The 27,580-nt window shown below is 31.4% G+C and overlaps 2 protein-coding genes across 3 annotated transcripts in view; one reads left to right on the top strand and one right to left on the bottom strand.

Annotated features, from left to right (window-relative positions):
* The window catches only part of LOC113515667 (tropomodulin-1), a 55,166-nt gene extending 51,902 nt beyond the window's left edge, over positions 1–3,264 (top strand). The window contains exon 11 of the mRNA XM_052893354.1: positions 2,841–3,264. Coding sequence (XP_052749314.1) covers positions 2,841–2,982 — 142 coding nt within the window. The 3' untranslated portion in view covers positions 2,983–3,264. The remainder of the gene's footprint in view (positions 1–2,840) is intronic.
* A 5,887-nt stretch (positions 3,265–9,151) lies between these two features.
* On the bottom strand, positions 9,152–27,275 carry LOC113513507 (terpene synthase). 2 transcript variants are annotated; one of them, XM_052893351.1, is made up of 8 exons: positions 27,121–27,275; positions 22,601–22,755; positions 21,872–22,016; positions 21,027–21,147; positions 17,313–17,452; positions 15,293–15,395; positions 14,570–14,697; positions 9,152–13,434 (listed from the first exon to the last, which is right to left on the bottom strand). In XM_052893351.1, exons 1-8 carry the CDS (start codon positions 27,163–27,165, stop codon positions 13,333–13,335), a joined length of 939 nt encoding a protein of 312 aa, XP_052749311.1. In that variant the 5' UTR covers positions 27,166–27,275; the 3' UTR covers positions 9,152–13,332. The 2 variants fall into 2 exon arrangements, with proteins under 2 accessions (XP_052749311.1, XP_052749310.1); XM_052893350.1 differs by lacking the exon at positions 27,121–27,275 and adding an exon at positions 23,178–23,379.
* Positions 27,276–27,580: the final 305 nt, after the last annotated feature.

Raw genomic sequence — 27,580 nt, 5'->3', positions numbered from 1 at the left:
ATAATGAAATATTGAAATATGAAACAACAATGTCATATTCGTTTTAAAATCCTACCGTGACGCACGGAATCAGCTATGTAAAGTAAATGTACAAACGTACGAAAACTACCTACGAAGAAGCGCCGTTGAGCGCGCGCTGTGGATATTTAGCGTCGTGTGGAGTACACATAGTACGTCATAAAATTTTAAATACATCGCTTTGATGCATTTCCGGTGGGGAAATTATCTGCCATCTGATTTAGACTATTCGTCTGAATCGGCTGTTTTCGTTTTGGCCCATCTATCCCTTCCACCCTATATATCTTATATTGCAAATATATTTTGGTGTTCGTAAAGCATTGCTTATGGAATTATACTAAAAGCAGCTTGTGTTAATCTAGAATAAGGCTATTTGTGTCAAAAATTTATTTTAATCCGTTCAGTCAATTAAGCATATGATAGTAAAATGTTTCACCATTTAAAATGCTTATAAAATCCTATATTTATTTAGTAGAGGCATAACTTGGGAAGTCATAAGAAATTAAAATAATTTAAAATAACTTAATAACTAAAATGTAACAGTGATAATTATCTGAATATTACAATATTCCTGTGTTCGCGTTGTCATTTGTAACTTAATTTAATGTTTTAATTACTTATACACAAAAACGCATATCAAACAGCGATACATTCCTAAAACAACGAAATAGATTACATTAACGAAATTTCAAACCCATTTCTTAGTCAGAAACATTTTAAAATAATGTCAATAACCAATAATTACCAGAGGGAGACTTTGTACAAAAGTCGATTGCTTGGGTACCTCTGTCCCATTCGTGTTTCAACCGTAAAGCAGTTGTGTTTGCGTGGCTGTGTTTCGGTTTGAAGGCGTGAATTTATTGGGTACAGAGGAATAACATCTGAGTCCTCAGGAATGGCAACGCATGGAGGGTATCATGGGCGAAACAGTATACTCTGTTATTTCCATGGTACTGCTCATGTCTATAGGCGACGGTTACCACTTTCCATCAGGTGGACCGTCAGCTTGTTTGCCATTCTACATTGTATAGAAAAAATTTTCAAAGTACAACTTATAATATATCTATTTAAATATACACATTTGAATCAATGGGGCATTATGGTTAACATTTTGTACATATTGCATGTTTTGTTGTTGACGCATTTTGTACCCATTTATACTAATAACACTTGGATTAAATATTGTTCAACTACACATAGTTTCCACGGATGAGGACAGATATCTAAAAATAAATTTTAGATTTTTATTAAAAAATATAGATTAATCATGTGTTTTTATATCTAATATTTCAATTAATTCTACATTTTGTAGTTACTTAGTTTAATATTAATAATAATAGATAAACATGTTTGTATTGTGACAAACAAACAAACAATTTGTTGTACTATTTTCGAGTATAAGTAATTATGCTTATCCCTTATAAAACTAATCATAGATTTCTGCTATCATTATTATTGCTTATTTCAATATATTTGTATTAATATTCTCTATTAAAATTGATCAGAGATATTAGTATAGATTTCTAACTAGTAGAGTGTAATATAACCTAGACCTATTGCTATATATAAGTACTTTCCTGTCGTTATTTTTTTATCTTAAACCTTTTAGGAAACACTAAGTGTCATGTTAGTATAAGGAGGTCAAAGATATGCCCTGGAATGGAGCTGGCTGGCAGATAATATATTGACAAGAGGAAACTCTTAAATGAAAAGGAGAAATTTACTTTCAAAAAATTACTAATTTATTACTAATTACTAAGAAATTTAATTTTAGAACTTTTTAGATCAGTATTCAAAATTAAAATATTAATTTTAAATGTTTAATTATATAAGGGTGACTAGTCTTATTAAATATCTTTTTTTTTTGTCAAAGATTGTATTACATTACTATTCAGATCGAAACACGAATGTTTACGTTATTGCGATTTATCAACTTCCACGGGATAACCTATCGTAGGTATATCTTATTTATTATAAAGTTTGAGCAGTGAAAGTGGGTATATTCCTCAAAAAGACTCGAGAAAATCGAATTTCGAATCGAATCGAATATTTAAAAAGATGCCAGTTTCGTTTATACCTTATAGATAAATACTGTAGAATGTTCACTGGTTTATTTTTTTATATTGTTAGCGAGGCAAACGAATATAATGGAAACCATCGATTTTTCCTTCGTCGCATTATTTCCGTTTGTACTAAAGGTCTAAAGGCGTGAGATACTTCATAAATATATCTCAAGTAAAAGTTGAATTAGAATCGGCCAGTCGCAGAGAACTTTTTGAGTAAATACATAGGGTTACTCGTAAAGGGTAGCCAGCCAAAACTCAGTGGTAGTATCCATGAAACAATAAAGTTTATTTAATAACTCAATTTTAATTTTTTGAAATTTTTATACAAGCCACTCGATCACGTGATCCATTAAGTTCTTCTTGGGGCAAATTGTTCAGTTTCATTAAAACTATCGTTGGGGTTTGCCTTTGCTCTTTACGACAAATTCCCTGTATATTAAAAATGAAAAAACTTGAAACTAAATGAATATTGTGCTTTGATTACAAACATGAATGAATAATAGAATTAAAGGTTATGACGCTACGTTGAAGCGAGATAGAAGATAATGTAAGAGGTAGTGTGACTTCAAATTTCAATCTTCATTTGGTTTTAAGCTTGTCGGTAGAAACCCTATCCTCGTAAAAAGATATATTGACAATTGAGAACTATGACTATCTTCATTGTCGAAAGGTCTTATCTACATCGATCTACAGTTCCAACGATGCTCCTTATTGTGATAACAGCAAGTGTTAATTTCCATTGGCTCGTGCATACAGGTGGTCGCGTGCGCCGCCTGACCCAGTTCACGCGCAGCCGCAGCTACGTGGTGGGCTGGATCCCTTGAGCTGGCGGTTTCCTCGCCCCGCGCCCGCTCGCTGGCCCCTCCGCTTTGACGCATTGGTATTTGTGAATGTGTAGTATAGTGTACTAGGTAATCACAACACAAATGTTACGTTTTGAACCCTATCTCCTTGTGGTATGGTTCATAAGGGGTGTATTACACTATCAGACATATGACTATGTCTAGTTTGTTTTATGGGTTGTACCAGTATCTAAGTTGATTATTACCGATTAAAGTTGAAATAAAAGGCACACTGCATTCTTTGATTAGATGGGTTCATTTGACTGTAGCCTAACCCTTTTACGATTGTCTGGAATTTCTTTTGACAGTGGCCAACTTACATTTTATAGTTTTAAATGTTTTTCTTTTTCATTTGACAACTGCCAATCTTTTCATTTAGTCATATTTTGAATATCAGAACATTTTTCTACAAAAAAATGTTTTCCTAATCTTTATTTATGACTAGGATATTATATATATATATATATATATATATATATATATATATATATATATATATATATATATATGCTATATAGTGTGTATATTCGATAGTGTAATATGCCCCTTAGTAATGTGTAAGCGTGCTTTTGTTAGTGATGCTATACTATGAACTTTTCCTTAGTGCAAGCGTTCGCTGTATACTGTTCAACGTACATTTTAAGAGTAAATTTCAATATTTGTAATAATCATGTTAGATTGTACAATTTATGGATGTAATGCGTTTTTATATCTTGCCATGAGTCTTGGATTCATAAATCGTCGCTTAGATTCAAATTGAAAATAAAAATATTTGTCTCCATTCAATACTAAATAATTCTCACATATAGCCATCTCTCTTTTACCGCCGTGGTTAAAGGGAGATAGAATATTGTACTTTAATCTTGGCCATTGATAAACGTCAAAGCAATGCAACTATTAGTGTTATCAAACTGTTCTTTATAGTTATCAACCTACACAATCACAAAAACCTTTATTAAAAAAAAATGTAAACGTGGCGATAGTATGTTGTGCGTGGATAAGGATTGTCACTTTATTTTTTATTAATGGCAACTGGCGACATTATAATATTACAAAAATAACTAGATGATGGCAGGACCAACACTAGATTAGTACTAAAAAAATATGAGCTCATTTTTAATATATATATATATATATATATATATATATATATATTTGGATTTATATATATACATTTTTATTTGGATTTTTTAAATTTAAATACATAAGATGTTCTTAGAGAATAAATTGACAATATCTTTTCATAGAGTGATCGAATATGCATGTTTATAATGTTAATTCTTATTTTAGTGTGCTAATGAAATCTAATTTTACTACTTATAATAAATTGTAATATATTTTATAGATGTGCACATTCCATTAATGCAAAACATGCTTCTCTTGTTATATGCTTTTATATTTTTAATTTGGTCACATTCAATGCTGTAAATTTGGATGAATTTTAAATATACAAAAACGATTGAAATGTAAATTTATGATTTATTATCAATATACAAATAATAAAGTTAATACGTTTTGTTGTAGATAAAATAATAATAAAAAAAAAACAATGTTTTTATTCATATATGTTGAGTCATTAGATGGATTTTATATATATATATATATATATACGTAAGTCTGTACAGACATAATAAATCAATGATGAAATCAAATAGCTCTCAAGTGATTTTAAAAAGAATATATTTTTTATTTTTCTTACGTTTTTTATATGTAAATAAATGACTCGTTTAACTTGACTGATAGTGGCTATTAATGTTTTAATATATTAATTAAAAAAGATACCTAATGTTGCTAGTTTTATTTGTGAGACAATTTTTTTTCTGATACGATTCACTGTGACTTATATGTGACTCGTGTAACCTCTAGCAAACAATGAGATGCCATGTTATGTATCAATGGATAATAACGTTAACTATTTTTCAATAAAGCACTAGGTTTATTAGCAATTTGGGACGTGCCTTTGACATGTAGGTGTTCCTTATTTTGTAAGAGAATTAAGGATTTGTATAGGTACTGTACAATATTAGAAAAATTTTAATGTTATCAAACCTGCTGCGCATAGCTAAAAGCTCCATTCGTATCCTGGGATGGTCATCAAACCTGTCCCCTACCTCCTTAAATACGCCTGTAAACACAGTTCATAATTTAACAAAATTTTTGGATGGTTTTACGTAATATTTTTTTATTTTACTGGTTTGACAGCGTAAAGAGTAATAGATATTCTCTCGCCATCATGTACTTGAGATAAAAAGGGATAAAACGTTCGGAGTTTTTTCTTTCTCAAAAGTACTGTGGCGAAAACGTATCTACCAATAGACTAGTTTACCACTTTACTAATTATTTTCATTCAATTTTTCTAATATCGTATACTTACCCTGAGTACAGGGTTAAGATCTTAGGTTTTCACTGAATGACATTGCACTGCGAGGGCTATCGATGTACAAGTTAGCTTCCTTCACCGACCTTTTGCTTTCTTGAAACTAAAATATTTGCTTATCTTTAAATGTAACTCTTTGTATATTTGATTGTGAATCTACTGGGGAAGTAAGTAACATTGTGATAAACAAATGTTTTTCCATTTAAAAATACTGCTTCGATTTTTCGTCTTTAGTTTCGTTAAGAGAGATTATTTACGCTCATTCGTAGAATGTACACTTCGTAAAATAGCCCTTTTTTCAATCTAACTTACTAATACGCAATAAAAGGGAAAAGGCACTCGGTAAATTTTCGATTAGTGGACATTTTACGGTTGAACTACTATTTGTATAATGTATTTAGATTTTTAAATGTATTATTTTATGTGACGACGATTTATGAAAGAAATTTTTAATATAAAACATTTATTTGTAACGATAGTTTTTATTTATATGTTGATATTGGGTTCAGGAGCATTTTGATCCAATCATATTCTCGACTTGTAGAGTCGCAGTTCTGTAGTTTGTGACAAATATATAAAAAAAGCAAATAAAGTACATAAACGTCATACAATCTTTTATTTACTATTGTTATATTCCTGTTTGCAAGACAGGGCTTTGGTAGTTATTGCTATAAATAAGACCGTGTATTATAATTATGCTGTGTGGTCCCGACATAGTATGGTCCAGCTCTTCTTTCCTGTGGGTGTTCTAAGAGACGAGTAAAGGAATTTAATGATTGAGGGATAGGTAACAGCGTTCCTCTTAAAACAGCACCAAAGCCTGCCACTCCTGGCAACTGTGTAAACTGCTGGCAAAATGTCCCAAGAGAGACCTATTTAGTAGTGGACAATTAAAGGTTGATATAATGATGTTGACTGTAATAATATGTATGTAATAATATGTATGCAAGTAATGATCGTTGTCAATCTTCACTTTTACACCCCACTTAAATCAGTGCAGATCCGCGTGGATGGAGGATTTAGTATTTCATGGACGAAATTCTTTGTCCGCGAATTTATAATCCTTCACATTGTCTACGACACGTGTTTTTATTTACTAATTCACAACAGTATTTATTTTTTGTTTAATTAAAATTCAAGTCCAGAATGTCCATCAACGATAATGGCAAAGAACGGGGTCGATTCTGAGGCGTTATTACTTTATTTCTAAAATACAATTTTAAGGAAGTTATCAACTAAATTTTTAAGTCAAATTTATTGAGATTCAAGTCAAAAAAAGTCATATCAAAGATTTAAGTCAAAGTTATTGAGTTTATGATGACCCTAAAAATAGAAATGTTGCGATACTATGACCTTAAAATATTAGACTAAAAGATTTAGAGAAATGGACCCTCAGAATCGACCCCAATGTTTATAAATTGCGATATAAGGAACCAAAATTATTTATATAAATAAAACTCATAGAATGCACACAAAGCTTTATTTTGATCCAATAGATATGTCTTGGTAACATGTTTTGGTGTAATTATCGTGAGTAATTGCTACTTTACCTACTCGATTCCACTATAATAAATTAACGATAAATTCACACCGTGATATAATATTTTATTGTCATAATTTGGAAGACATCTTAATATAGCTAAGATAGGGTATAGAGGTATTTTGTAAAGAAATAAAAATCAATATGAAAAATAATATTATTTTAAAAGCAAAACAATACAAAACAATAATATCTATACATAATACAAACAAAATTAAGTTACAGCTTATTTTCTTTTTTATTAAAACTACCAAATTAATTCGCGAGGCGCATTCACTAAGCGATAAATATGCGGTGATCAAAGTTGTATTAACTCCTTAATTCATCTATTAACTAGTTATACTAAAATCGTAGCATAGTCGTCTAGTGAATATTGTGACATTGGAAAATTTGGTAGCAGAGCAATGTTTTCTATACTTGCATATTTTACAAGAATTGCAATGATATAAACTACAATAAGCATTAATTGCAAGAACCGACGAAGCAAAGTGAATGCAATTTTAGGCAAAAATTAGGAAATTATATTGTTATCTACCATATCCATTAAACTCGGTTTCACAACTTTATTCTTAGGTTCTAAATAAGCACCTACTTTTTTATGATATTTAAAATAGCAAAGAAACTGACGACACACTTGATGGAAAGTGACAACTATAGACATGAACAGCATCATGGTCACCGCAAATGACACTGTCATGTCCATAGTAATTCTCGTGTAATTTCACTGCTATGACCCATACTTTAAACCAAAACACAGCATGAAAGCATAGCTGCTTCGCGGCAGAAACACATCCCACTCGTGTTTAGAGATCATGACTTATATAAAGTGGTACTGTACAAGTTCAAGATCAAAATCTAGACGGAACATCTTCCACTTCGATGTTCTTCGGGTTTTGTACTTAAATAAAATATAAAGCCTTTAGTTTTTAGCTAAAAAGTTTTAAGTTATATATCTACATAATTGTATTAAAAGTGCACTAAATGCACAAGAAATAACGTAATAAGAGGTTTCAAGATTAGTAAATTCCATTTAAACGCATCTGTTCAAAGCGACATCTATAATTTTTCTAATACCCGCCATATACGGAACGTTTTATCACTTCGTGTACTATTCGTCATCCGACTTTATAAATCGAATACTTATTGCAATATTCGCTACAATAATTCGCTACAATAATTATTGCAATGATCGATTATAATCGTTTCGTATATGTGAGGCATAATTAAACTGCTTTCAAAAAGTTTAATTCTATCTACTAGTAAATTCAATACGATTTCAAATTGCTATTAGAATCGATACATCACAAAAATGAGTGGTCACAAATATAATAGGAGGCTAAAGCAACATGCTGTGCCGACCTAAAACAATGTAAAGATGGGATCGATTTAGTGCTGTCATTTCTAAAATTTTAATCGATTTTAAATCTAAAGAGAATGAATGAATGAATGAATGAATAAAAATTTATTTCAATAAAAAGAGCAATATGAACTGAATTTCTAATAGATTTAAGTTACAATAATCACAAACATTAGCAAATATTATAACTGATATGATATCGAGCACAGAGAATTAATGTTTTACAAACAGTTATGATGCAATTATACAAATTTAGTTGCAATATCAAATAAAAATATTAATTTTAGAGATTAGAATGGTATTGAAGAATCGACTTCATTGAGGTCGATTCTGAAGCACCAATTCTCTTTATATCTGATAGTTTCACTAAATTACTATTTTATCGGTCACTATAAACTAAATTTATATTAGTCTTGAGTTAAATCTATTAAAAAATTTAGTTCATATTGATCCATCCATTGTTTTCTCACTGTCATTATTTCTTCTAATTGTTTGTATCTATAATAAGTATACTATTTTAATCTTTTTGAGGAAACAATAAAGAGTATCTGTCTATTTTTCTTAGAATAAAGATTTCGCTGTCATATAAAACTGAAAGTTCAGACATAGGTTTAGAGATATGACGTTACAGAATGCCCATTATTTTTCTTCCTTTTATTTATAAATAGATAACTGATTTGTTCTGCGCCGGCGCAAACTATAATCATAGAAATATTTTATAATAAAAACATAATAAATAAAAAGCGAATTAATACATCATCGTGCATTTATCCAAGTATGTGTGTACTTATTATATTTTATTGTCGAAATTGGATATTTTTGGGAATTTCTAAGTACTAGTTCACTGGATTCTAAAACTGTATACTAAGTATATGTATATATGCATTAGATAAATAAATTTTAATTATTTAAAATTAATGAACGCCCGCTAGGAGTAAGTATCTTTTGAGGATTGTTTCAACTATTCCTAGCATAGACATATGTGGATAATAATTATTCATGGTTTTTACAAAAAAAAGGACTCATATTTATTTAAACCGATTTGTAAATAAGCTCTTTGGAATGATATTATTTGCTGTGAATATGGCAACTCAGCAGTATAGGAGGAAGGGAGGGGGATTGTTAATAATATGGACTACAAGTGTTATTGCAAGCAATATAACATATCAGGGTTGAACTCCATGCCCCCCCCCCCTAGACACCATCGTGCTGAATCTAAGGCGTATTCATCACGATGGGCTAACTGCAGGTCGTTTAGCTCATTCCCTTTTCATTCTCACCTATCATTCCTCACTCGTGCCTCGCCAGCGTGTACCGGTATCGCAGGCGATGTTATGGTAGCCCCCATTCCATTATCATGCATTAAAAAAAGACAGCAGTATATATATCATCAATAGTAGTTATGTACAAAATAATTTCATAACTGTATGAATACAATTATTAAAATTAGCATTGTGTTTTATTTATATGTATTGTTCATAGGAACATTTTACAAATTTGTAATAATTTTTTTTTTGTAAATTGTAAATTCAATTACAATCTAACAAATATATTGTTAACAATGGCACAAAAAGCAAATGTTACTCATTTAATTAATAATATAGAATTAATTTTAATAAGTACAAATATAAACCTTAACCGCTCTCATTCAGATATATTTTTGATTGAGGCAACTATTAGGATAGAATAATACTCCAAATAAAACAAGTTATTATTACATCTAAATACTTAAGTATTAGAATATAAAATACAAAATATAACATTTAGACAAAATTATATAAATCTTTTTAGAGATCAACTCAAAATCAAAACTAAGCGCCCGCTTCAATTTTATAAACGTTTACAAACAATAATGTTATAAAATCCACTAAAATACAAATAAATTAAATCTCTATCCAAAACAAAGCACACATTATTGAAAAATATTATATTAACCCTTTGCACTCCGTTGTTGCCATATTTGCGACATTAAAATTCTAACATTAAATCCACTGTCGCGGCTACGGCGACACGCTTGTTTTACTGACTCAGCGCCCTTAACACTTAGGTAAACGAAACCGTCTGTGTTTATCCTATAGTGTTGACGATATGTCTATAATGTTTACATTATAATAAATTATTGTCAAATTAATGAGTTAATGGTATTCTCTATGAGTTACTAGACCGGAGTGTAAAGGGTTAATATGCTATTATGCAAAATTAAATTAACAACAGTCAAATTAGTGTAATTTTTATGTCGGTTTAAGTTCAAACTCGAGACAGACCAATACAGGCGTCGTGTAAATCAAGTCCAAACGTGTTGAATTTTCTCTTCTTAACGCTCATACTTATATGGTATCTCTTAGTTACCCTAGCACGTCCCAGATATTTACTAATAATTAATTTTCAATTTTTTTTTTCAAATGAATAGATAAATATTATTGAAAAATTATAATTGTTTTAACTGTATTTTTAATTACAATTATTACACAGAAATTATTGTATAAATGAAAACGTAATTCGAATTATTTTCTCCTCTGCCTCAGATGTATTTGTATTATCACATATATCATTACATATCGTCATAGTCGTAGAATACTGACGGATCTTTATATGTAATATTTGTCAGATCCGTCAGTATTCTACGACTATGACGATATATCATTACATATCGTCATAGTCGTAGAATACCGACGGATCTGACAAATATTACATATAAAGATCCGTCAGTATTCTACGACTATGACGATATAATCTTTTATATAACCCATTCACGGTTGACACAATGCATAATCATTAATCAATTACTTATCTTTTATATAATTTATCAATCGTTTAAACAATTAATTCAATCTTTTATACAACTTACACATCTCTCATACAATCAGAGTAGAAACACTTTTTATTCAAATAAACGTAATTTTAAGCACTGGTTGACATTTTTACGATTCTACTGTTTTCCATAACCAATTAATTTTATTTACTATCAAGTCGTCCGATAGCGATAAGGTCGCCTATTGTTTTCTCACTGTGATTACTTCTTGTAATTGTTTGTATTTATAATAAGTTTACTATTGTAATCTTTTGGTGGAAACAATAAAATAACGAGTACCTATCTATCTGGTACTTTAATTAAAGGATTTTTCATTCGTTAAAAATATTATAATCTTTTTAACCAAAATTCTCTTTTGATATGTCCATATCAAGATGAATTTATCCTTATTTATTTTTTATATATATATTTTTGTCAACACTGATAGTTTCTTGCTTGTTTTACAAAATGTCTATCTGTGTATAGAACTTCTGAGTGTCTTCTTACTAGATGATGATACTAAATTACTAGATGTTTTGTCGGACGGACCTATTAATAAGTTAGATCATATTATTTCGTCCCGCTAAATAATTGTATGCATTAGACACTATTAAGTACATCTCGAAGAATATTCAAATAAAATATATTACGAAGTATGGCATAAGATTAAAATGGCGTTGATATTTGCATTTGTTTCAACAATCAATTAATAATAGTTGATTGTGCTAAAATTTAAATATTTATTTGTAATATTTAGTGTCCCAAATACGCTGGGTAGCGACAGCGAGCGAATATTTGGAAGGCTGTGAATTTTTATAAATGTAATTTTTTATTGTTTTATATAATTATTTCTACATTATAAATAAATAGGCAATAAGTGATTATGAACAATAATTTAAGGGAATAGATTCTGATTTGGATTGAAGAAAAATTTGCGCGGACTATGGATAAAATATCCCTTTGTATAATACGTGTCGGTTGCAAGTTTCTTTTTTATACCACAAAAGTGGCAAACAGGCTCACAGCTCGTTTGATGGTAAACGGTTATTGTAGCCTATGGATGTCTACAACACTAGGTATGTCACGTGCGCGTTACCGACTTTGAAAAAACCATAATGGCATTAAAATTTTTAGAAGCTCATACCCCATAGTTTTTGGGGAAACCTCGACAGGGATGTTACATTCCATACCCTGAGCTTTCTCTTCTGAAAACATACTGTATGCTATCATTTTCGTTTTAGTGCGTGGACAAATTCTTTAACACAAAGGGAAATTTTATCTATGGACAAAATGTGAGTTCCATTTTACGCATCATCTGCGTATATATATATATATATATATATATATATATATATATATATATATATATATATATATATATATATATATATATATATAACCTTTAATGTATTATAATTATATTTTCTAGTATCTTCTAATTAAAAATAATTAAGCCCAAGTGATTGCGACATACATTTGTGTACATTTAGTTTAATACGCACCTAACGTAGTATGGCTGCGTACTTTACGCATAATTACGTCAACAGTTTTATTCATGAATTTTGTCTCTTTCTTTCAAGCAAGCTTTATAACTTGAAAGAAAGTGACAAATATCGCATATAGATTTTACTTTTTCAAGAATAAGGGAAAGAAGTATAAAACCAAACGGAGATGACACTATTCACGAGCACATAATTCATACACAATAATTAAATCATAATTTAAGTAAATTTAAATAAACACAACTGTACCTATGACAACTGTTTACGATTTGGACGCCACCTGGTGTCAGAATTGTACAACTTTTACTTTCTATCTAAGCAACTGCGAAGCAAGTGTCCACCTAATCATCGTTGTTTAGTGATAAATAAATAACATACGTACAAAACACATTGATTTAACGTAAAAGCTGTTAAGGGACCATCAGCTTACAGACCAAGACCGACTATTACAAAGTAGAGGCAGGGATTGTTAGTAATAGGGACTAGCGATCCTATTACTAGCAATTCAGCTAAAAGGTCGACTTCCACGTGATCTCCATGGAAAACATAGTGGTCAATTAACTCATCACGATGGCATAACTGATCTACCTTCAACCTCACCTATCACTACTCACTGGAATCCCACCAATGCAGGAGGGGTACTATTCCGTTTTTTATCTAATAAAAAAAAATCCTTAAATTCTACTACCATTTGGTAGTAAAATTCATCACTACACATTTTCTACTACCTACAGTAATAAATTACTTGTTCGATAGTTCGAATTGTGATGTCTTGGTTGTTAGCCGTTGGTCCGATACGCAGTTCGATGTTTAAGTGTTGTTTAAGATCGTAGGCCAATTCACTGCTTGTCGAAACCGTTATTGTGGGCGTTGTCTCGTCGCCAGCTCAGTAACTCGTCCAGTAACGCATCCAGCTGCGGGTTACCGCCCAGTGACGCGATCTAGAATATAACAATTGTAATAAATAACCGATTTAAAACTTAGCTACTTGAAAAATGTTGTTACTTTTTATTCATTATCATTTATTTTTAATTTTTTCATTAAATGATAATTAATAACAGTGAATGAATATTTGTGACAGCATCGTGGGCATTTTGCTTTCCGCAAATAAGGTTGCGCAACTGACACCCAGGTTTGGTTCTTTGTATTTTGGGTTTTGTTCTCAGATTTCCATTGTCTCGTTCTTGATAATACAGAGTATGGGGGGAAAGGGATTGTTAGTAATGGAGACTGAGTATCCCATTGCTAGCAATATACTCAACCAGATCGACCTCCTCGCGGTTCTCCCTGGAAACTATCATGGTTAATTCCAGATGAATTAATCGTGATGGGCTAACTGGCCTGTTTTCATTCTCATCTATCACCCTTCACTGGTGCTCCGCCAGCGTATCCCGTTAGCGCAGGCGGGGCTACCATACCATTTTCAGCCATCAAAAAAAAAATACAGAGTATCATAGGCGATTGAAGTAACAGCATGACAATTATTATTATAGTAATTTTAGCAAAAATCACAAGTTTCTTCATATACAATGACCTAACATCACAATAGTGGGGGGAAAGGGATTGTTAGTAATGGGGTCTAATAGCATTACTGGCAATATACCCTCTCAGGTTGATCTCCACGTGGTTCCCCCTGGAAACCATCATGTTTAATTCTTGTCGAATTCATCATGGTGGGCCAACTAACCTGCATTCATTCTCACCTATCATCTTGCACTGGTGCCTCGTCGGCGTATATCAATAGCGCGGGCGGGGTTACCAATCTATTTTCATCCATTAAAAAAGAAATCACAATAAGAGTAAGAAGTGCACTTGCTACTATTTACTATTGAGAATGACGTAATAATTATGACTTATGATCAGTGTGCTTTGGATCGCGTCCACTCAAGTGTGTATCCGATTTAATTTTACTATAAACGGATTTACTATAAATATCAGAACGCAAAGACAATATGTGAAATTTTCACTGTCTGCTACTTGTGGAAGTTTTCTAACGTAGACAAATAGCAATGGTGCCTGTGATTTCTTACAAAATTTAACATGTTATTTGTGAAATGTTCTATGCTCGATGGTTACCTCGGCTCGAGCCTCAGCGTCGAGCTTGATGAGCGTATCCCTCGTGTAGCGGAAGCTGCCGAGCCGCTCTAGCAGCGAGATGCAGTACCTCTTCACCTCCACGTCGCGGGTGCGCTGGCGCAGTATGTCTGATTATTTGTTAAGGTTACTTAACTAATGTTAAAGTGCAATTCGAAAGAATACTTTGAACTAAAAAAACTGCACTTACGTTGGATACTTTAAAAACAATTACAAGGAATCAATGAAAATGACAAATTTACAATTTGAGAATATTTTTAAGTCTAATCCAGTATTCATTTGTTATAGGTTGGAAAAATAATGGCGAGGAATAGATCCCACATCCCTTTGCTTTTCGGGCTGTGTATGAATCAAATTACTATTGTATTTTATTCAATCTATTCATAATTTACAAATTTAATTTGCAGTTTGCTTTTTAGAATAAAAAAAAAATTGTCAAAACAAACTAAATACTAATGAAAAATAGCGAATCATCAAACTATCCGACAGGTTGATCTATGCCCCCCCCCACCATCAATCCATGGAAAAGATGGCGGTAGCTGACCCGTCTTCATAGTCACCTGTAATCTTTTACAACTCTGCCAGAATAAATTGTAAATCCATATAAAAAAAAAATACTTTTTTTTTATAACATAAGTTCTCTTAGTAATTAATAGCTGAACAAAACTAAATATAACAACAATATAGATGCACTGTAAAGGATACGGAGTACTTGGTTATCGCCCTCCTGGTTCCTGATGGCGTGGATGATCGGGAAGCTGAACTTGCCTTCAGTGAGGTCCTCGCAGAAACTTTTGTTCTCTGAATACTAAAATATATTTAATTTAATATTAGTAATTACAAATTTTGCTTCATAAACAAAATAACTATTTTAATTTACAAAATAGGTATGGGACAATCATGGGAGCACACCTATCGATCTCTTATGCCATTGAGTATGGTAAACAAGCTGTTCATATATATTTATTTATTTAAACTTTAATGCACAGTCATATTCCATGTACATTTGGCGGACTTATCACCGGACAGCGCTCTCTACTAGTTAAATATTGGGTAAACCGAGAAAAAAGTAGGCGGTGCATTATAGAATAGAGGAAAAATTGAGCAATACTTGATATTTTTATATATAATAATTAGACTAATATAAACATACATATATTGTTGTATACATACAATATTGCTATATCAAACAATAAACTGTAATAGAAGAGCAAATAACAATCTATGACTCAAACAGAGTTACCAGCAAGATTAAGTTTAAAGGGAAAGTGATTTGTGGTATGTACAACTTTTGTAGTTGCCCTCTGGTGAAATTTGACTTTTTTGCATTTTGATAGGTTGCATGAAACATAAAAAAATACATTAGATCTGAGAAATTTTTATTTACCATGATTTAGACTTTGAAAAATATATACAACTTAAATTTTTTATTCGTTTTCAATCGTGAAGCAGTTGTGTTTGCATGGCTGTGTTTCGGTTTGAAGGGTGGGATGTGGTGTGAATTTACTGGGTACAGAGGAATATATATATATATATATATATATATATATATATATATATATATATATATATATATATATATATATATATATGGTTACCACTTTCCATCAGGTGGGCCGTCAGATTGTTTGGCATTCTAAGTTGTATAAAAAAAAAGTTACTGTAGTGAAATAGTTGTTTCGCAGCAGAAAAACGAGTCAAACCAATATAGGTATGAACAGCTTTTGTAGTTGCCCTCTGGTGAATTTTGACTTTTTTTGCATTTTGATACGTTGTAGAAACATAAAAAAATACAGTAGATCTGACAAACTCATTTTTAAAGTTAGCTGAGAAATAGTTCACAAATATAGGAACGAGGATAATTAACCACAATGTTCATAACGGATATTAATTTAGAATAGATACAGATAAAAACTTAAGGATAAACCGAGCAACTAATTGACATTGAAGTAATATTTGTTTATACAAGTATTTTAATTAGAAAAGTAAGTAATTACTTAAGAATGCATCCTTAAATAATCCTATTAATATAATATTTTTTTTTATACAACTTAGAATGGCAAACAAGCTGACGGCCCACCTGATGTAAAGTGGTAACCGTCGCCTATAGACATGAGCAAAACCATGGACACAACAGATTATACTGTTTCGCTCATGATACCCCCATGCGTTGCCATTCCTGAGGACTCAGGTGTTATTCCTCTGTACCCAGTAAATTCACGCCATATCCCACCCTTCAAACCGAAACACAGCCATGGAAACACAACTACTTCACGGTTGAAACACGAATGGGACAGAGGTACCCAAGCAATCGAATTTTGTACAAAGTCCCTCTGGATAGATGTTTGTTACTCTTTCATGCAAAAACCACTAATTGGATTTGAATGGAATTTGGTACACGACTAGGCTATATCCTACACTTAGCATATAGAATACTTCATGTACGCGGATGAAGGCATGGGAGACAATAAGTTCAAAATGATGGGTATATTTTCTATAGCATATGGTTGACATATATAGACAAATGTGGCTACTTTCGATCAGGTGGACTTCAACCTGTTTGACATTTCAGAGCAAAAAGAAAAACACCTTTTTAATATTTAATACACTTGATGGCATAATAAAGTGATAACTTATCATTTCACACCTGCACTTAATACTATTATATATTACAGATAAAACTGTACAAAACTACGCAATAAAAAAAAAAACATATACATCTTACCTCCTGTAAGCATAGATTGCAATAATCGTCCCTAATCTGGAAATAAAGGCCCAGGATGGCAGACAACTTGCTAAAGTCCGATTTGTTCTCGCTAAACAGCTGCATCAGTCTGATGGCAAGCATGAACAAGCCACCGGTTTCTGTAATGAGTATTTTTTATATTTATAATGGCAAACAAGCTGTAGATACAGCACCATAGATACCACAGAATATTCTTTTTTTTATACTACTTAGAATGACAAACAAGCTGACGGCCCACCTGATGGAAAGTGGTAATCGTCGCCTATAGACATGAGCAGTACCATGGACATAACAGAGTATACTGTTTCGCCCATGATACCTCTCATGCGTTGCCATTCCTAAGGACTCAGGTGTTATTCCTCTGTACCCTGTAAATTCACGCCATATATCACCTTTCAAACCGAAACACAGCCATGCAAACACACCTGCATCACGGTTGCAACATGAATGGGACAGAGGTACTTAGTACCCTTCATATGTTACCATTCCCATATTAGTGTTGTATTAAAATTTATAATCTGTACTATTCTTTAAGACTATGGTGTTGTCTCTTCATACCAATTGGTGCATTTATGATAATTTTCCAGAGGGGGAGGTCTGGCCGGTTAAAAAAAGTATATATGTATTCTTAAATATGTTTTTTTTATGTACAACTGAGAGTATACATAAAACACATAAAAAAATAAAACCGAATTCCAGAGAACCTCCTTCATTTTCAAGTCAGCTGAAAATATAAGTCCTTTTTTATACAATTTTAATGATAAACAAGTTATGTTTATGGTAAAAATAGAATGAAAACCCCGCCTGCATTAACAGAATACGCAAGCGAGGCACCAGTGAAGAGTGATAGATGAGAGTGAAAACAGATCAGTTAGTCCATCACGGCGAAGTCATCAGAAATTAAACACGATATAGATTTCAGGGCGGACCGCGTGAAGGTCGACCTGGTTGGGTATATAAACTCTTCCCTACCCTTATGGTAAACAAGTGGTCAAGTCATTTTATGTGCTCTAATGATGCATATGGTACCTGTTTATCTTTACAGGCGATAATTACAACTTTTCATCAAATGGTATGTCACCTCGTAATACAAGTTATAAAAAATAAGGCTAATTGCATTGCCAGCAACATACCCTATCAGGTCGACCTCCACGTGGTCCCTCTGGAAACCATCGTGCTGAATTCCAAGTGTCATCTAAGTCATCATGATGGACTAACTGAAGTGTTTTATCATTCTCATTTACCATCATTCATCATACTGATGCCCCGCCAGTGTATGACGTTAGCGTAGGCGGGGTTACCATTCCAATACCATTCATAAAGAAATAAATAAAAAAAATGTGTCTAAGCAGAGACTAAGCAAATAAAATTCTCTGGTTTGACCGACAAATATGTAAATTTTCCGCTTTAAAATAATAACATTTGAAATGTAATTATTTTTACTATAATGTAAAAAAGAAACAAAGAACAATTTGAATATTACATACGTGGATAGTTAATAAACGAACAAATAACACATGTAACTGTTGCTTACGTATACCATTTGAATATTGAAATACATACACAAAATAATTTGTAAACAGGTTTTGTTGTTCCTTTAGATGAAAATTTATTTAAACACTAGCGGTCCGTCCCGACGTCGCACGGGTGGACATTTTTACATTTTAGTAAACCAGTTACTTTAATATATGTAAAAACTAAAGCACTGAACCGATCTTGACAATTTTCTAGTAAAAGTAGTATATATATATATATACTACTTTTATATATATATATATATATATATATATATATATATATATATATATATATATATATATATATATATATATATATATATATATATATATATATATATATATATATATATATATATATATATAAAAAAGAATTTTCGAAATCTTAGAACTTAGAATTTTATCTTAGAACTGAATAAAAATCTTAGAACCGAATTGAGGAGCACCTTTTTGAAGTCGATTGAAAATTATTCTAAATTCCAAATTAATAGCGTTTATTGCTGAGATATAGGGCTGTTAGTGGCTGTTTGTAGAGTACTGTTACGGGAGGGACAGGACTCGGCTTTTTTTAAATTAAAATTTAATAAACACTCTTATTGATTTAAAATAATTACAAAGAAATAGGAATGTTCGCACCTGCAGTTCAATTCAATGTGACCTGTTTCTCTATTAATGGTTTACGAAGGAATGTAGTTTCGCGTTACATTGAGGTCAATGGTGATAACGACAATGTGTGATGTAAGCAGTTTTATTATATATTTGTACTGTATATGTACTTTCCATATAACAGTATGCTAAAATATTAATGATATAAATCTTTACTAAAAATGTATATTAAATCATTTATCAGTGTTCAATGTGAATTATGCACAATTCCTTCGCCTACCTTATACCGCGATTAATAAATTCTCTACCTACCGACTTGCGAAACAATATCACTGTCAAAAACATAAAATTTAAACTGAGAGCTTATTTACTGTAATGTAAATAGTGATATATGAGAACCGAATGTAAAGTATCACACACAAGCCCAAGAGGTTTAAGTGGTATTAAAAATCCAAATTTTTTTAATGCATTTATGTATGATAATTAAATAAAAAAATAAATAAATAAAGATTTAACAATACAATACAATGTAAGTATACAAGTATGTTTGTCTCTTGGCGCCATACTGGCTCCACTAAACGTCATGAAATTTGGTAATCACGTATTTTTTTTTAATGAATGATAATGGAATGGTAACCCCGCCTGCGCTATCGGTATACACTGGCGGGTCAATTAGCCCATCGTGATGAATTCATTTGAAATTCAGCACGATGGTTTCCAGGGGGGACTATGTGGAGGTTGACCTTTTTGGGCATATTGCTAACAATGAGACTGGTAGTGCGCATTATTAACAACCCCCCCCCCCCCCGGTTTGAAAAGAAGACAAATAAAGAAGTAAAAGGATTTTTTTTATTTCGTTCAATTAATGTATTTCTGTACGCAAATGAACATATGTATTAAAAATATATGACTTATTAAACCAAAGGTTCAATTTACCAGAGAGAGAGACTATACAAAAGTCATTCGCTGGGGTACTTTTGTCCCATTCGTGTTTCTGTCGTAAAGCAGTTGTTTCATGGCTGTGTTTCGATTTGAAGGGTGGGATATGGCAATGAAATTACAGGGTGTATAGGCATAACATCTTAGTCCTCAGGAATCATGAAGGCTATTACGGGCGATACAGTTATATACTGTTATATCCATTCATGTCTATTGGCGACGATAACCACTTTTTATTATGTGGACCATCAGTTTGTTTGCAATTCTAAATCACATAATAAAACTGCGTCCAGCAACTAACTAATAAGAAATAGTAATTTTTGCAAGAAACAGTGTAGAGAAAACGCAGGTAAATCCAAATCGACAGATAGTGCAAAATTAGAAGGGACATGTTAATGGAAATAACACTGAACTTTGCTTTATGACAGATAAATAATATGTCCTTTTTAAAGCTGCTTTAAAATATAAACAAGATGACGTCAGACTTTATTAGTTACTAGCTTTTAACCGCAATTTCGTCCGTACAACAATTCCATTATGATCCATTAAAAACCTATGTCTCAGTCCCCTGGAGATATTTTGCAGAGCAATTTGAATGTTACAAAAGTTTATAATACAAAACATGCCTTACTTTTGATGGTCATCTCTTTGTATTCCTCTTCAGACGGACATTGGAAGTTGTCTCGCCAGTAGATCTCCATACCCTGCCCTCTATGTAGTTCCAGTAATTGTTCCGTGTACACCGCCGTCGCCTGCAATTTTTTTGGCACAATTAATTACATATTTGGAGTACTGTTTATGTGTATGTAGACATAGTACATTTAAATAAATACACATAATGTTAACAGACATTTCAAAGAGTAACTGTTGAGTTTCTTGCGGGTTCTTCTTAATAGATAACAACCTTCCGAACACTGCAGTAAAATAAAAAAAAAAAAATACGATTTAAAATTGCTTGTAAACAAGTCTATTTCAATAAAGATGATTTGAATTTGTATGGACGACGGTTACCACTTCTCATCGAGTGATCCATTAGCTTATTTGCTATCATCATATCGTATAATTTTATTTGAAAAAAACTCAAAAATATTAAACTGGTTTAAAAAATCTTTTACCTATAGAAAGTTATACGTGCAATATCGGCGAATAAAATGAACTACATTTTATTTAAGAAAAAACCGTGTAAAGGCAGGGTTTGTCACTAGTCTTATACAAACAAATATTTAACTCAATCCGTCCAGTAGTTTCAGAGCAAACTGGATGCGACACACAGACGGACAGACGGATACGCGTGTTATCCTATAAGGGTTCTGTTTTTCCTTTCGAGGTACAGAACCCTAAAAATGAACTCGTGTTTTAAAAATAATATTTGGCGATATCTATGACTTGTCATAGATATCGCCGAATGTTATTTTGGCCGTCAGCTTATCTACCTTTGCCTATTGTAGTAATATAAAAAAAAAAAAGCAACCTTACCATTGGGTGTCCCAACTGTAAACTTTTCTCTAGAGCAATGATCAGAACGTAGTTGGCCGCGTTGATGGTACTGGCCACTCCGTATATAGAGTGAGCGACTGGGATGCCGCGTCGTAGGATAGAGTTGTCTTGGATATCATCGATTCTGTGGTTAATCATGTGATTAATAATGGCAGTGAATTTACAGGGTACAGAGGAATAACACCTGTGTCCTCAGGAATCATGGAATCAGGAACGCATGGGGGGTATCATGGGTGAAACAGTATACTCTGTTATGTCCATGGTACTGCTCATGTCTATAGGCGACGGTTACCAATTTCCATCAGGTGGGCCATCAGCATGTTTGCCATTCTAAGTTGTATAAAAAAAAAAGCTTTTTCTTCTGGGTATGAAATATTATTACTATATTTCATAACGCGATTTTCATGAACCGATGTTCAGATGTTAAGGCAGTTGTTTTTTCAGAGAGGATAAATTAAGTCGCACTCATATTCATAATACACTAGCTGTATCCAGCGGCTTTAACCTCGTGAATTAATACACAAAGTATCCTATGTCCTTCATAACTACGTTTACTAAATTATATTCAAATCCATACAGTAGTTCTTGCTTAAAAGAGTAACATTCATCCAACCATGTATGATCCATTACATTCCTTTATTTTCATTAACACGATGTTTAAAGATTCATATGGAAAATTATTAAGAAAAAGTTCATTTTAATACATACAGTAAACTCGAATTATGCAGCATTTGAACAATTTCTCCCACGGCGCGCAATTTTTCGTCAGATACTTTTAACCAGTAGTTGAAAGCTGATGTGAGCTTTGTTCTAATCTGCTTGCCTGGTACTTGCTGAATATATGTAAACGGCAGTAGAATTTTCTAAAACAATAATAATTATAAACAATTAAAAATAGGCCTTACAGTTAAAAAAAATTATTAAGAGTATTGAGAAACCATTTTTAAAAACGTCTAAAGTTACAAATATAATAAAATTATAACTATACCATGAATATGAGAAATATTAAAAAAAATTAAAATTAATATAAGAACTCTTAAAAAAGACAATTAGATGGCAAAACAATAGTTTTTAAAATAGCCGGCATAAATAGGTACATTTCTAATTACAAAGTAATGAGACGTAAGACAGGCTGTGTTGATTTTCATATGACCATATATAAATCAACTATAATTTTATATATTTTTTAATATTATTATTATTTCTCTACGCCTATTTGTAAGGTCATAAATTGTTTATAATTATAATGAACATGTATTAATTAAATGAATAAAATGCAACATACTTCCTCATTGGATAAATTACAACCATTATTTAAACGCATCTTATAAAAATTCAAATTAACACTTTGTCTTTTATTTAACACTTGTTGTAACATTATGCGTACAGACACAACTACTTGTTCAGACGGCTATAGGAATAATGATTATAAATGTATTAAAGAATACTTCTCATATACATAGCTCGTACACAATACGAATCTGAACCTATCATCTGTACAAATAAATATATAACAACATTCTGTGACTAATAGGCGCATACTGTAAACAATACAGTTTTAGTAATCTAATCTGAAAAAAAGGACACACTGTATTTGACATTGTTGATATTATATTATCTATTTAATTTTTATTGAATTTTATCATTAACTGATAACACATTAATAGTATTGTTCATTCTAAATAGACATACCGAGGGTTTCGTATATAAAATATTTTGTTAATACTTATTTATTTATATTTTTTTAAATTTAAATAAAAATTTATTTAAATATGCACACAAATTTCTATAAATTGACTTGATAATGATATTGGTATTTAATATAAATATAATTTATTTGTATATTTTTATTATTTAAGACTAACTGTATACTGCGGTTTCATCTACGTGAATTAGTACATAAACTATCCTGTATGCTAAGTTAGGATATAACCTATCCTGTATCAAATTTAATACAAATCCATTTAGTGGTTTTTTCGTAAAAATGTGACAAATATCGATCCATCTTTACAAACTTTTGTATTTATTATATTAATAAGATATGAATAGAATATTTAACTTTATAAACTTCAAAGTTCCCTCATTTAAATCACTTTTTTTCATGGATGAACTATATTTCACCCGTAACTTCGTCCTCGTGATCGGTTTTTTTTAATGGGTGATAATGGAATGGTAACCCCACCCGTGCTATACACCGGCGGAGCACCAACGAAGGATGATAGGTGAGGATGAAACAAGTCAGTTAGCCCATCGTGACGAATTCAACAAGAATTGTTTAAGATGGTTTCCAGGGGGAATCACATGGAGGTCGACTTGACAGAGTATATTGCGAGCAATGGGACTGCTAGTCTGCATTACTAATAATTCCTTCCCCCTCACGAAGGGCAGTCACCTATTGCGTCGAGTTCTATTTCAAATTTCATACATCTCTAACAAAGAAACTAAATTAAATTTTCAATTGTTTCTTTGGCAATAAAGGTGTGTCAACAGGGCCTAAAACTATTACAAATTTCAAATCGATGGTATGTGTAGTTTCTGAAATATAGCACTGTGACAGACAATGGACAGACACATTGCATTATAAGGTTCCCTTTTGTATTTTTGGTTCAGAATGCTAAAAATTGAAATAACTTATTTTAGCAATATAATAGATATAGACAATTGAGTTTTAAAAGATAGCTTAAATGATTATCTATTTATGATATTATGTTACTATATCAATTAACCTGTCTAAATAAAAAAGATAAGCAGACAATTCCGTATATCTACAGGGACTAGTAACACAGGAGATTCAAAATTTTACCCATAAAGGAGTCAAGTTTTTTTATAGAACTAATAAATTTAGGGCAGCCTTTCCCAAAGTGGGTGATAACGCCCCCTTGTGGGCGCTGCAGGCCTAAGGGGGGGCGGTAAGAGACCCAGAAAAAAAATGGAGGCGTTATGTAGAGGCTTAGGGGATGATTTGTTGATGTTGAAGTAATAGTGATTTTTAAGTAGGTGAAAAAATGGGGGCGCTAAAAAATAATCTATTCTCAAAGTGGGCAGTAGATAAAATAAGTTTGGGAACCCCTGATTTAAGGCAAAGAAAATTATTTTTTAGACTCGACATAAAACTAAGATATTTAAAATAGCTTTTTTTTATCAGTACTCTAAATGTGATGAAATTGAGAGTGAAAACTCGTATTCATTACCATAAGTATGAAATATTGTATTTATTTAGACTATTTTAAATAAATTCGGGGAGTAAGGGGTAAGAAAAGGACGAGAGGTCGACCCAACAGACGGTAGACAGATGCGCTAGTGATGGAAAATGGAACAATATCAATGAGGACAGCTCTAAACATGGATATGTGAAACGAAAAGTGGGAGACTCACTCCAAAAATGTGATTACTAAAATTTAAAACTTAAATAAATACAAAGATGTATTAAATGCTAATATTGTTGGAGCAGAATAAATGACTATTTTATTATATTTTAAATATAAATAATATAAAAATGGTATAAAAGTTAGATGCTACTTTTAATTAATACTCAATAGTATCGGAAAATAAGTGAAGTCTGTTACACAAAGTCTATGGTTTTAGTCTTTCATAAATGTAATAATACATATCTGATCAGTTCCTAGTTATTTATTAGAACAATTTGTAGAAGAGTAATGTTCTTCAAAAACAATGAAATACTTGTCTCTGCATTGTATAATGGGAATTTAATAAACTCACTATATTTCTACTTAATCTGGAAGTCTTCATCAATAAAGTACATAAAATTCTCACTATACATTTTTTTTATACAACTTAGAATGGCAAACAAGCTGACGGCCCACCTGATGGAAAGTGGTAACTGTCGCCTATAGATATGAGCAGTACAATGGACATAACAGAGTATACTGTTTCGCCCATGATAACCCCAATGCGTTGCCATTCCTGAGGACTCATGTGTTATTTCTCCGTACCCAGTAAATTCACACCATATCCTATTCTTCAAACCGAAACACCGCCATGCAAACACAACTGCTTTACGGTTGAAACAAGAATGGAACAGAGGTACCCAAGCAAACGACTTTTGTAGAAAGTCTTCCTCTGGTAAATTGGTATTTTGTTAAAAAATTTATATAACTAATTTTTAAAAATAAAAATTATATTCTAAAATATTTATTATATTAATAGTGAATTGTTTGCCATTCTAAGTGGTATAAAAAAAATATTTAGTTTTTTTTTTTAAATTAATTTTGGTATATTATTTAAATTTGGACATTAAACATGATATGAGAAATTTAATACACTATCAGATTTTATTATGACTAATAGTCTACTAAGAGATTTCATGGAGTCATTTACATCAATCCAGTGCTTTACATTATTTATTTGTATTAGTCAAGTGTGGGACATTTGTCAGAATATCAGTGCTAGTATCAGAGAGATGTGGTTGCTGTTGGTGGCTTAGTGCTGAGATAGGAACTGTTTGGTCATTTTTTTATTCTATATTTATAGTCATTTTACTTCTCATGTGAAATTGTTTTGTAACCAATAAATGTTTTCTATATCCACACAGTATACTTACCCTATCCCCAAACAGCTTACAAAAACCATGAGAATAAATTACACATTCCAATTTTTAAAATGAAAAATTAATGAGTATTGTAGACTTATTTATGGCTAGTTGTTATAGTGATATTTTTAGCTTGACTTGAATCTTTTATTGTTAATAGTACCTACTCATTATCAACACTAAACACCAACATTAAAAATTCTGGATTTTCATAATTTGCACTTTTTCCATAGACTCAATGGGAGTGAGAAGTAGTAGTAACCTCTTATACATTAAGTACAAGGTGTGACTCCATACTTAGGACAATTTAGTAACTTTTCATTTTAAGGTATAGTTTCAAAATTTTATAAGAAAAAAACTATTTCACTGAGTGTTTTTTTCCTCTTGGGGTGTCACATTCATTCCTGACCCATCCTTAAATGAAATTTATCAGCGGAATTTATCGACGACTTTTCCCTCATTTATTGATATTTAAATTAATTAAATAAACATTATAATAATATCAAATAAGTAATATTTTACATTCACTAATAAAAATAATAGATATAATGTAACAATATTTCTATTGAAAGTAAATGATTGTAATGATATTGTATTTATAATAAAACATGAATTCTATTGAATGTTACAGTAAAGGTTAGTTAAAGTTTATAACTAAATTGGAAAATAATATTCTTACTTCATCTTGAATTTTATCTCCAGTCCTCGTATATATCTGAGACATGTTTAATTTATTTTATATTACTCCAGTTTACAAAAAAGGGATAAACAATAGTAACAATAAATAGATATTGATTTTTTAAAATTACGAATTTGTAATGTCATTTTGTCATTCATTATGTCATATAATAAGCAAATGTCAATTTGTCAGTTTGTGATCAGTGGGTGTCAAATTGTCTAAAGTTGATGTTTTGCTATTGGGATCGATTCCCTGACAGGACCTATTTTTAATCTATGATTCTAGGTATCGTTACCTGGCTAAATATAGTCAATTTTAAGGATGGTCAAAGCAACTATATAGTTAATCGGAACTAGCTTGTTTATATATGGATCCATAACATAAAATTAGGTAATTTATCAAAGACAGCGATTGAGAACATAGAATCCACTGTCTAGTACCATTAACAACTACACTGTCA

Source organism: Galleria mellonella, unplaced genomic scaffold (genome assembly GCF_026898425.1).
Source record: "Galleria mellonella isolate WM207_F2 unplaced genomic scaffold, CSIRO_AGI_GalMel_v1 utg173, whole genome shotgun sequence".
Taxonomy (NCBI): domain Eukaryota; kingdom Metazoa; phylum Arthropoda; class Insecta; order Lepidoptera; family Pyralidae; genus Galleria; species Galleria mellonella.
This window is presented reverse-complemented; position numbering and strand designations above follow the sequence as displayed.